At 40.0% G+C, this 13,409-nt stretch overlaps 1 protein-coding gene across 1 annotated transcript in view; it reads left to right on the top strand.

Moving 5' to 3' along the window:
• The window catches only part of LOC126183409 (glycine dehydrogenase (decarboxylating), mitochondrial), a 316,896-nt gene that overhangs the window by 227,805 nt on the left and 75,682 nt on the right, over positions 1-13,409 (top strand). The window contains exons 10-14 of the mRNA XM_049925357.1: positions 6,655-6,828; positions 9,058-9,242; positions 9,448-9,649; positions 12,453-12,569; positions 12,659-12,804. Coding sequence (XP_049781314.1) covers positions 6,655-6,828; positions 9,058-9,242; positions 9,448-9,649; positions 12,453-12,569; positions 12,659-12,804 — 824 coding nt within the window. The remainder of the gene's footprint in view (positions 1-6,654; positions 6,829-9,057; positions 9,243-9,447; positions 9,650-12,452; positions 12,570-12,658; positions 12,805-13,409) is intronic.

Here is a 13,409-nt window from a genome sequence, read left to right as displayed (position 1 = left end):
AGTTGCTTCTCACATGACCTTTCATTTGCACCTCAACTGATGGGCACTGCTCTGATGTACTGTGGGTATCCGTGTTACCGCCCGTACTCAGAGACCAAGTCAGGCTGCATGACCATTCACCAAATGGAGAACTGCCTGCCTCGGCTCTTAAAGTCATAGTGCCAGTACAGTCATGCCTGTACTGCTCCTCTCACCCAATGGCACTGTGGCCTTGCATTCCACACATCCTGCACACTCCCAGAACATGGGTGGCAAACTTTGGACCCAGTCAGAAAAAGTGGACTCAGGCAATGACAGATTGTCCTCTTCAAACGAGCATGTCATACCCTAGACAGTCACTGCTCAGTCTCCTGTCAAACTAAGAGAGCTCAGCAAATGCCATGTGTACCCCTAGTGGAGGGGGGAAAAAAAAAAACACCACCCTCAACCCCAAGGTTGAGGTTTACAAATTGCAACAGAGATCACTTCTAATTATAATCACCAGCCTTAACGTGACTTAGATGCATTTCCTGGTTCCATCCAGTTGAGGGATTCTCAACTGGGAGAGTGACAGCAGTAAGCACCTTGAGCACATGACACAATCTTATAAAATGGAGCAACAACTTCCCAGACACCTTTTTATCAGATGAGGTGAGGCATAACCTCCAAAATCCATATGAATTCAGAGTTCCCAACCTTAAAACCTCCTGGACACCAGCCTTCATTATACATACCATTTCTCTCTGGTGAACATGCTCTATATTTAACTTGGCCCTTCTCCAGTTGTCCTGAGTAACCTTTCTTGGCAATAAATTATTGTCTGACCAGAGATTGGACAATGGTGAATTCAAGGAATAAGAAAATACTAGGGCAGCTGGTGTTATCTTATGAGCTTCATGACTTGCAGAGTAGAATGCTAAATTCAACCAGGCCATGGAGTGATCCAATTTCGTCTGGGAATTGACACAGAAGATAATCACCTCAGCTTATAAGTATCCTTTAACCCTCTCAATGAAGGTCATCTGGAGATGTGGGGGTGGCATATGATGTGGGGGTGGCATGAGACTTTCCATGTTGGAATCAGCATTGTGGAACACCCTCGACACAAACACCAGAGCTGTATCACTAATTAGTACCTCAGGAGGCTAAAACAGAGAAAAAATTCTTGTCAAATACTGAAAGCAGACTTCTGCATTGCCTCCGTGCCAGGCATGAACCAAATAAAGTGAAAAGGTGTCCATGGCTACAAAAATATATTTGTGCCCCCCTAGGTGAAAGGCAATGGTCCTACATACTCAATGAATAGCTTGTCCATGGATGTTCACCACAGGTGGAGTGGAGAAGCCTGCTCCAACCATTAGGATTAGTTTTGGCATTATTGCAAGCTTGGCATTTGCCAGTCAACCTCTGGACATACTTATGTAAGGACGACCACATTATAGCTTCTTTGATGTTGTGGACTGTTTTACAGACTCCCAGGTATCACCCTACAACAGACTTGTGGTAGTATGTAAAGACTGCTGGAACTAGTTCATGGGGAAGACAAATTTTTTACCTTTCAGCCCTCCGTGTAAAATAACAGAGTGATCCCTTCTGCAATTTGTAGCCCAGTAATTCCTGTCTTGCCATGAACTTCTGCATAACTGGCCCTAAGTCAGAGCCTGACTCTTGTCATTCATGAAAATGACAAATAGGGAAGCTGTTTCAGTCAACACTGTGAATACACCACACACTTCCCCCAAAATTCAAGAGAAAGTGGGTTCTTCCCCTCCATCCTCAAACATCCAACTAAGGGCATCAGCCACTACATTTTCATGCCCCCTAATGTGCCAGATAGAAAAGTGAAATACCGAGACTTGCACCATGCAGAGAGTGATCTGGCCTGTCTTATCAGACATGCTAAGACCCAACTACTAGCCTGATTGTCTGTTTTGAGCAGAAACTCCTGGTGTTCAAAGTAGAACTTAAATTTCTTGAGGCCAAAAAGCACAAGAGCCTCCAACTCATAGATTCAGTGCTTGTCCTCTGCTGGGGACAGGGAACTCAATGCATATGCCATAGGGCAGCACTGTCCTGCTCCTGCTCCTGCAACAGTACAGCCACTTCATCAGAGTTTAACACATCAGTTTGAACAACAAATGGCTGCTCAAAGTCCAGAACTGGCAGGACTGCGTCATTACTCAGTACTAACTTCAAGGCATCAAAAGCAGCTTGTTGGCTGTCAGTCCATCTAAACAGTTCACCCCTCTGGCGCAACTGGTTTAAGGGAACAGCAAGTTCAGCAAACTAGGGGACACATTTTTTAAAAAAAATTTGCACATATGTCCTTCTTGGTCTTGGGTGGTTGGAAACTGTGAATGGCCTGGGTGGATGAATGATCAATATTAATACCAACAGTGGAGAGTAATGATCTAGGAGCGAAATTTCCTAGTGGCCAAATTGGCCTTAGAAGGCTTGATGGTAAGTCCCGCCTCCCGTAACCTCATCAGATCTTGCTGCATGTATTCTTGATGTTCAGGAAACAATGTACTATGCATGAACATGTAATCAAGATAGTTATAAACAGACTTAAGCTCGTCATCACCCAAAAAAGAATCCTGGAGCCTGGACAAAACTGTAGCTCTGGCCGATAAACCAAATGGCACTCTTTTCAATTCGTATAAATTCCATTTGGTCAAAAAATCTGTGACCACATTCCTATCTTCCACAACTGGAATTTGACAATATGCCTGACTGAAATCAAGCACTGTAAAATGTCATGCCCCTGAGAACCAGAAAAAACTGTGCAAGTCAGGCAGATGGACAGACTTCAAAATGACATTATGGTTAAAAGCACAGCAATCGACAACCAGCCTACAGCCTGACCTGTTCCCCTTAGTAACCAAGAAGATTTGAGAGGCATGTAGTGAAGTGGACACCCTAATCACTCCACTGTGCAACATATTCTCCAAAAGTTGAAGTAGGATCTTCATCTTGGGAGGATATAATATGTAGGACAACTACCATACAAGGGTCTCTCTCTTATCGGTCACTCCCAATTTGTCACTCAAAATATCAGAAAATTCCTGCAAAATTCAAAGCAGGACTTGTGCCCCACTGGCCAACAAATTGGCAATGTCAAACCCTCTGGACCCAGTAACCGCACTATACACACCAGGTAAGCTAGCATGCCACACAACCTAAATTTTTGCAGCAACCGGAACTTAAAATGAAATTGCCTCTCAACAAAATCCAAGACTCAACTTGTTTTCTGAGCAAAATCGCAGCCACGTGAGATTCAGAGGCCAAGAGTAATTGCCAAATTTACGATAAATACTCAACAAACCAACTAAGGGTAATGGCTGACCATTGAGTGTCCTGCAACCCTGAGAAATGGAACGCAACTCAGAAAAGTAAGTCCTTAAGTACAAATTATAATTTAATAAGGTATCACTGCTGCCATATATAGCAAGACACAGACTGGTCCATTGTTAAGAGAGGCATGTGCAAAGGGAAGGTGATTATTTACTACTGCCCTCACCTTATTACAAGCTCTGGATAAGATGTGAAAAGAGTGGTGCACTATTCTATCATGGAATCAGCTGTTTACCAGTTTCTTCCACTCAGCATGACACTGATGACCAAAATGTCCTGGCAAGCCACAATTATAGCAACTCAACTTTACCAAACTAATGGTTCTTGCCAGAGCACCTTCACTGGTCACCCCTTCATGTAATTAGCTAGATGCCTACATCTGAATGTGCCTAAGGTTGGCCTGCCTAACACCTACAATACTGGTAATTCGAGGATCCAAACCACTGCATGTAGCCGGCCTCTCAGCATACAAAATCCATGAGCAGTTCTGTGGTTTCATACCTTACAAGATGTTTTGCAATGATTTCTGATTCCGAAAGCTGAATGATGAAAGGCTATGGTCTCCACGCATACTTCAGATACATATTTAATCAGTCTACCCTCCCTGCTGAACAAGGGGAAAATATTGATTAATCATATCACCCTTCACCCTAGCTGACAACCTTTCGCTTAAAATCCTCTCATGCAGCTTGCATAAGGATGTTCAGTCCAAACAACACTAATCATTTCAACTATGGATATCCGACACAGTAGATATAACAGCTGGAAAAATACATCACAGGAAACCTTAAAAATATCCACCTGCCTTTCTAAGGTTACTGAGAACCACAAAGAACTTATCAAACTTTCCAGCTGTTGTATACTGTTGATGGGAATGGTTTCAGTGCCCCAGAACAAGGTAAAAAGAGTATTCAGTAATTTAGAAAAGTGACACACTATACGCCACAAACATTCTCGTATCCCATGTTAGGAGAGTAACAGCCTTGCTGCAGTGGATACACCAGTTCCTGTTAGATCACCAAAGTTAAGCACTGTCGGGCATGCCTGGCACTTAGATGGGTAACCATTTGGGCCGCCATGCACTGTTGCCATTTTTAAGGGTGCAATCAGCCTTGTGATGCCAATTGAGGAGCTACTCAACTGAATAGTAGCGGCTCCAGTCAAAGAAAACCATCATAATGACCAGGTGAGTGGTGTGCTGACCACACTCCCCTTCGATCCACATCCTCAGCTGAGGATGACATGGCAGTTGGATGGTCCTAATGGGCCACTTGTGGCCTCAAGATGGAGTGCTAATAATAATACGTTAGGAGAGTCAACTGTATTTTCCAGTAATAATGAACAGTCTTTCTCATTCTCCCCCAGGTTTCCACCCTACTCTAACATACTAAATCTCATATGAAATTGCATCACCTTATCCTCTAAATTATTAACATCTAATTTCTGCTGGGGATCACTGATAATAAGACTTAAAGCTTTGATGTGGCAGAACCAATGTGTAACTTGAACTTGCACACTGTATACCTGCGCACATGAGGGATTGCTTGCTTCTAAAAAGGAAATGTTCTGCTCATATTTTGAGAGAGAAAAGGCACAGTCATTAAGAGCTATACTCACCTCACCAACTTGGGCCACAGCAACCTGCAACCCATTCACTGCCACCCCACATAGCCACACACATAGCTCCACAATGCTCCCTTCTTCTGGCTGGCCATGTATACAAAGTTTGTATTGTAACTGCTCCTTTCTAAGACAGCCACCCCCCCCCCCCTCCTGCCACAGCACTCACCTGGCCTCCATGTTATCACCACACACACATTCAAATGCACCAAGAAAGAACAATTAGCCAAAGAAAATTTTCCCCTAAAATACCCACCAAAAATTTTTACTTATTACAAATGATGCTCAATTAATTAATTAACTAATTAGCCCTCCTCCCAAAGAAACCATGCTCTGCTACGAAATGATATGTGTCCAGCTGTTAATGGTTGCTTGGGGCTTTGGCGAACTGGACAGCGGGAAATTGAATGTTGTGTTTTGCAGTAACACAATTTAATAGATCTCCCAGTGCCACATTAAATAGACCAACAAGGTAATAATTTGACAATACAATAACAAGGGCAGCTGCTTCAGCCCTACATAATAGGTCTGCTCCCCAGCAGCGCATTGGAAGACAGGCTTCAAACCATGGTGTCATGCACTAATCTGGACATGCCACAGCACACACTGGTCAGGTAAAGAAGGAACAAACACTTCTCTACCACATACAAAAAGTACCTTAAAATAAATACAACAAATGCCAATGCACGTCCCAACCCAGACAGTTTACAGACCAAACAATTTAAAAATGTAAATGAGTTACCTGGAGATTGAATACTACCTCTCAAAAAAAGATTTGCTTACCAATAAGTAGAGTACAATTAGCAGAACAAATTAGGAATGCCACACAAACTAGTATTGGCCCAGAGGTGAAGTTACATACGAAAGCCCAGTTAACACAATAACAGCACAATTTTAATAATCCTCAGAAAATATTAGTAAACAGTGACAATAAGAATAAAACTTATTATTAAATGTGCACCATGAAAGGCTCAACTGTACTACAGATTAAGAGACTGGATCTTTGAATCTTTCAAATTAATATTGGCTTAGCCAAACAAGACTTAGAGTACCGGCTTAACGTTGCTGACACAGAGGCACACAATTCAGAATTGTAATAGGTGTCAGTCTTACAACATGCCCACCACAGCTAAACAGTGAAGTGTAATTATTTCTTGCATGAGCTGCTCCGCACATGACTCCTCATCTATGCCTCAGTGTATGGCAAGCTGCTGATCTGACATACCACAGGCTACAGTGTTATCAGCCACCCTCAAAGACCAACTCAGGCTGTGTAGCAATTTGTCAAACTGAGAACCTCCTGTCTTGGCTCCTAAAGACAGGTTGACGGTATGGTCATTCCCATACTTCTCTGCTCACCCAACTGCACTCTGCCCTTTTGTTCCACACCCCCAGCATGCTTGTGGAATACGGGCAGCAAACCATGGCTCAGTCGGATGAAGTGGACTCGGATGATGACAGACGGACATCTTCAAGCAAACATGTCCTACCTCAGACTCAGTTGCCCCTCAGTCTCCCATCGTGCTAAGAGAGCTTGGCCTTCATCATGTATGCCCACTAGCGGAGAATGTTAATTAGTAAATAATGAACAAGTAAGGTACTTTCACTTTCTTTTTGAGTTCACAGGTGTGAGACTATATTTTCCTGCAAAGGTCAAATGATGTTGACTGGAATAAAATGATATATCTTCTACAATTTCAGGTATCCCAGAATACTGCTGCACTAAATGGAATTCTGCAGTCGGACTTCAGACGAACATCACCATTTTTGACACATCCTGTCTTTAATGAACATCATTCTGAAACCAGAATTGTCCGTTATATGAAATATTTGGAAAATAAAGACTTGTCACTTGTTCATTCCATGATACCACTAGTAAGTAAAACTACTTTGTAGCAGTATGTTTAAATGCTACTACTAATACCAAGGAAAACTGGTGAGAAAATTTGAGAGAGATTAGTACTTGAAATGTATTTTGTGGTATGTAAGAAATTAAACATAAAACTGTGTGTCAGTTTAAGTCTTCCTAATAGTCAGATGTATAAAGTATGGGGTTAACTACAAGGGTGGTATGGAAAGTTCTCAGAACAGAATAGAAAAAAGTACTTAAATCACTGAAACTTTTTTATTTTTCAATGTAGTCTCCTTGTAGATTAATGCACTTGGTTCAATGATGTTCCGGTTCCTTGATCCCATCTCAAAAATGAGTTTCCTCCAGGCCTGCAAAATAGTTGTCAACTCCAGCTATCAATTCTTCATTTGAAGTGAATCTTTGTCCACCAAGAAAAATTTTCATATTTGGGAAGAGATGGACGTCTAACAGTGCCATATCAGGTGAATAAGGTGGGTGAGGCAACAATTCATACCTTAGTTCACGTAAATTTGCCATGGTGACAGCACATGTGTGCGTGTGTGCATTGTCTTGATTGCAGATGACTTTCTTCCTTGCTAAACCTGGCCTTTTTTCAGGTGTCTTTTGTTGCAGTTTGTCCAAGAGGTTAGCATAGTATTCTCCAGTAATTTTCTGCCCAGTGGGGAGATAATCTACAAACAGAATCCCCTTCACATCCCAGAACACTGATGCCATGACCTTTCCTGCCTTTGGTGGCAGAAAATCAGCATGTTTCCACTGCTGTGACTGTTGTTTTGTCTCTGGGGTATAGTAGTACATCTAAGTTTTATCTGTGGCCACAAACTGGCACAAAAAATCTTGTTCATTTCTCCAAACATTGTTCCGATATGTCCATTCTCATGCGTTTTTGATCCAGCGTCAAGAGTAGTGGCACCCATCTTCCAGATAATTTTTTCATTTTTAATTCTTCAGTTAAAATGTGATATACCCTCTCAGATGACATCTGATGAGCATGAGCAATTTCACACATTCTCAATTGGCGATCCTCCATCACCATTTTGTGTACTTTTGCAATGATTTCTGAAATAGTGACACATCTTGGCCGACCACTGCGTGGATCATCATCTAAGCTCTCCCAATCAAATTTTAATTCATTTATCTACTTGGAAACAGAATATGAAGGAGCAGAGTCCCACAGTGTATTCTGGAAATCAGCATGAATGTCCTTTGCTTTTATACCTTTCTTTATGAAGTACTTAATCACTGTTCAGATCTCAATTTTTTCCATCTTCGCAAATCACTACGCAGGAACAGCAACAGAGCCACATCACTGCCATGGCTCTCTTCCAAGAGCACTGACATGGCATGAGTTTCCAGACAACAGTCCAATGAATATCATGTGAACAACTCGTTGCGCTAACACTGACCTCTCATGGTGATTCCGAGAAATTTTCAAACTACCCTCGTATGTGGCATGCTATTATACAAAATACTTTTGGTAGGAAATCAACACTGATAATACTGTTATATTTATTCAAGAAAATTCCTATAAGGTATCACACACTTCATAGTGTGACTACCTATGCTGAATTTTTATCAGTTGTGATTTCAAAGTGAACAATTTTGAATGTTGGCTAAGTATAAAGGAATCAGAACTGGAAGGAAGGTGAGTGTTTACTTTTCATTTGGTTCAGCTTAAGTAAATGAGGACAAAATTGGCCTTGGCATTCAAGGGAACCATTCTAGTATCCAAGTTAAGTGATGTACATAACACATAACAACTTCAGCAAAATACTAAGGTATCAGTAAAAATTGTCAACAGGCAATTGAAACAAAATCTGGAACACATATAAAGCTGACAACACAAGCTTAATATTTTAATGATATTTATAAATTAAACATAGATTATAACTTCATAAATTAACATCAAACATACATTTAGGAATAAATGAATCTAGACCATTACAAAGAAAAGGTCATCCACACATAATGGTTAAAGTCTTTAAATCATATACTATTCCTGTTAAAAGTTAAGCCTTAGTTTATGGTGTGTGTGGACTCAAGACTAGCCAGGATCTGATCTGATTTGAAGTCTTAGTCTGACACTTTAAATTGTCGTGATGATATGAATGAAGATCTGTAATTAAAATCGAAACATATACACCAGGAACCTACATACTGTTACAGTGTCTTCCCACTTCTTGCTCAGTTAAGAATTAGTATGTAATAACTTTTTTTAATTTTTTTTTTAGGGATCATGTACTATGAAGCTAAATAGCACAACTGAGATGCTGCCTTGCAGTTTTCGTAACTTCACAGACATTCATCCTTTCGCACCACTTGACCAGTCCATTGGGTACCAACAGTTGTTTGAAGAACTGCAGAAGGACTTGTGTGAAATAACTGGATATGATCGGATTTCATTTCAGCCCAACAGGTTTATTATTTACTAAAATTTAATATACAGTTAAAGCAAATTGCATGATTATTAAATGTAGAATTTAATTAACTTTTTTAATTGGCCATATCTTTAATTTGGCAGAATTCAGATTATTTCTTGATAATCATTTTTTTCATAAGTATTTCTCTCGTTTCTCATATAAACAAGTATTATCAATATCTTTATGTGTAAACAATTTCAGTGGAGCTCAAGGAGAATATGCTGGTCTTCGAGCAATTAAAGGCTACCATGAAGCTCGAAATGAAGGACATCGTAATATTTGTCTGATACCTGTTTCTGCACATGGAACAAATCCAGCATCAGCACAGATGGCTGGCATGAAAGTTGAACCAATAAATGTACGCCGTGATGGCAGTGTTGATATTGATCATCTGAAAGCAAAGGTCAGCCACAACAGTGTAGCCATAATATGGTACTTTAGTTTAAAGTAATTATTGTTAAACATTCAATTATTCCAGTCAGGTTGGTATCCCACTTATGCCCAGGGCAATTCCACACTTGTCTTTGCTGGTCATCGGGGCTCAGTTTAAACCAGCACTCATCAGTGAAGACAATTCTACTCCAGTCAATGATATTACAGGCCGAAGACATGGACAGTGATGGGTTACCAACCTGACTGTCACCCACTATACAGCCCAACAACCAGCAGTGATGGCCTGGGACACCATTTCTTTTCATAATAGAACCCTTGGGATGGGGGATCTGCTCCTGAACTGATTCATAGAGTTGAATCTTTCAAAGGAGTGAACAATCAGTGATTCATAAAAAAAGAACGGTAGCTCCAAACGTTTCCCACGGCAGAGAGAGAGAGAGAGAGAGAGAGAGAGAGACGGAGCATATCAGCGGCGCCTCTGCTGGTCAGAGCACAGTGCACGCCACACAACACACCCGGCGCCGGCCTCTGCCCTGCTTCTACCTTGGCTGCCTGCATTGTGCAGTGCCCCATTGGATTTTGTGTTTCACATATGCCGTGCTGTCTCTGTGCGTCCTCTGCTGCGTGCAGTGTCTGGCGCACCTTAACTTTGCATCGCACTCTGTCGGCGATCGTTTCAGTTGCACGTCCTGCCCTCTGGGCAGTTGATGCGAGCAACATGACAGAGAGCCTCCTAGTGGAGAACATAAGAACTACTTGCAACAACCTGCTCGCAAGAGAACGGACGATTTGTCTCGGAGCGGGTGACTGGTGGCCGTTCACCGCTCCCCCCACCCTCAGAACTCGCATGCTCAACGCTCATCCCACCGTTCTCGACTCTAGCCAGAGCGTTGAGCAAAGCAACTCAGGTGTCACTCTGGTCTCTGCGGTCTTGGCTCACGCAGTAATACAGCTCGCAGCTCGACCTGCTTGACTCAGTGCCTCTGCATCGGAGTTCGTCTCTACTGGATATTGTTGTTCGTAGTAATACCGCTATGTATATTACATTATTATGTTATGTATACATCATTTGTTTTTATTTTATTTTTATTTGTTTAAAATGATCAGATTAGATTCCTGACGACTCCTCTTACTATAGGATTTTTATTATGGACACGCGAATTTACGCTTTAATTACAAGCGAACCGGTAAACGTATCGCAAAATGTGATACACCAATATTTTCCATGTTTTATTCTGCATAAGGCTATATGCAGCACTTTAGTCTTACAGTCAAATTTATATTTTTTTTTTTCTTATTCTGGTACGGATTTTGCGATTGTAGGCGTCTTCGGAAGGAAACGTTCACTTTAAAAATATATGGCTTGCGATGTATTTGTACGAGGTTAATGAAATTTTAATACATTGTAGCCAAATACATTGTTAATGTAAATCTCAAGTTACAACATTTTCCGATCACCCAAAAAACCACGATAGTGCAAAATAAATCAATAATCAAAAACTTTGTCATATCATGGAAATTTCAATAAACAATACAAAATTCTGTGTTACTTCAAAATAGAATCAAATAAGATCAAAATACAGGTACAGTACTGGAATAAACCAAGTTTAAAGGGCAATGTGCCTTCCATTTATTTTCTATTGTGAATGAGTGGTGAGTCATGAAAAAGAGATAGTTCATTTCAGGGAGTGAACAGTTCTGATCCGATCTCTGAAAAGAACAGTTTTGCCCATCTCTAATCCAAAGCACCCTTACAGCACAGTGGTACGCCAATGATGATCTATGCCCAATTTTGTTGCACTTCATGGCAAACCATCTCAGGCTTACATTTCAGCAAGATAATGCATGGCCAGCAAGTTCTCTCCTCCAATCATCACAGGATTCTTGTGATCTAATGTGCCAATTGGACAGAATTTGTCACGATATCCCTCAGGAAGACTTCCAACAACTCTGTCAGTCAGTACCAAGCCAAGTAATTGTATGCATAACAGCCATAGGTGGACCAACATGTTATTGACTTTCTCAGTTTGTGAATCTCTTTCTTTTGAATAACTCATCCAGTTTTTCTAAAATTGTGATCATTTGTTTCTCTGTACATGTACATCGTATCTTCTGATTTCCATCCCATTCAGATGATTCCTTTATTATGTATCATTTAGTTTGTCTTGGAGTGTAATTTCATGTGTTTATATTCAGCATGACTCAAAAAACTTTTATTTATGACCATAAATTTGAAATATAGTTTTAGTAACCATAATTTCCCGTTCAATTTCCTGAATACTTGATAGGTCTTTCAGAATAGCGAAAAACTATTTATTTTTATGATATAACACAGAAATGCCTATTTCAAAATATGTTGCAGTTGTCTAAGTTTTGTTCCATTTTTTAATTTGTAGGAAAGAAAACAGGTATTAGAAGATACAATTTTTTTTTATGAGCATTATTCTTTAATGGCTTTCATAACAGTTAACAGTTAATCAACAATAATTTGTTCACCCCTTCTTGTTAGTACTTACAATAGTTAATTTTCATCTGCTGGTTGTGTGTTATTGTCTGTGTGTAATAATGTTATTTATTTGCATTTAACTCTCTGTAAGCACTCTTGGTACACTTTATGCCTTGTTGTATATGGAGGTGTCCTGTTACGTACTCAACAATTTACAGACTCTTTGTGCTTAGGACATTGTGGAACAACAGTGGGGTCAAAAAATATTTAGCAGAATAATTACAATTTACTTAATTTACTGTAATGTTTTAATTTTCTCATATTGGATGGAGTTTTAATCTACATTTAGTGTCTTGCACAATTTTAGGTGGAGAAATATCAACACAATCTATCATGTTTAATGATCACATATCCATCAACAAATGGTGTGTTTGAAGAAACAATTGCTGATGTTTGCAGTTTAATACATGAACATGGTGGCCAGGTAAAAAAGAAATGTTCATGCTGTGTATTGATTTTCAGTGCATTGTGTAATGATATTGAAGATTTCTTGTTTTCTTGTCCCTCATTCAGGTATATTTAGATGGAGCAAATATGAATGCCCAGGTTGGCTTGTGCAGGCCTGGTGACTATGGTTCTGATGTTTCACACCTGAATCTGCACAAAACGTTTTGCATACCTCATGGAGGAGGCGGTCCAGGAATGGGTCCAATAGGCGTGTAAGGATATATAATACAAGTTTCAACACTTACATTTATAGGATTTCACATGTCATTGAATTTAATCATCCAACTTTTCTATTTGTGACTTGTTTCTCAGGAAGAACAACTATGACTCTAAAAAATGAAAAATATATGATTATAAATATTAACAAAATTGTTTTCAGTGTGAGACTTCTCAAAAAGGTAATTTGAAATTGCTGATCTAAAATTTGTATGCTAGTGGAACAGAGCACAGGAATGCACAGAACCAGGGCATGCTTCCAGAACACACTTGCTTATTGAGTTGTTTATTTCCCAGATACATAACAGTTAGTGAAAATAAAGGACATTATTGTGATGAAAGTAAGTCGTGCATAATCAATTTGCTAGAAAAAGTCTGTGATAGCATACTAGCAGACTTAGTAATTGACAGTCATTTCATATTTCTGTTGACTTTCACTTGATGCTTACAATTTGGTAAGGATTAGTATGGTAGTAAAAGCTAGTTGTCAATCTTTGACCACTTTGAAACCTTATCAAGATCTGACTGAACAGCTTGTTTCAGACAGTACTTCATTGTAGATACCTGAATCACCTGAAAAATTCTGAGGTTACTGTTAAGA

This window comes from Schistocerca cancellata, chromosome 4 (genome assembly GCF_023864275.1).
Source record: "Schistocerca cancellata isolate TAMUIC-IGC-003103 chromosome 4, iqSchCanc2.1, whole genome shotgun sequence".
Taxonomy (NCBI): domain Eukaryota; kingdom Metazoa; phylum Arthropoda; class Insecta; order Orthoptera; family Acrididae; genus Schistocerca; species Schistocerca cancellata.
Note: the sequence above shows the minus strand (reverse complement) of the source record. Positions and strands in the feature narration are given on the sequence as shown.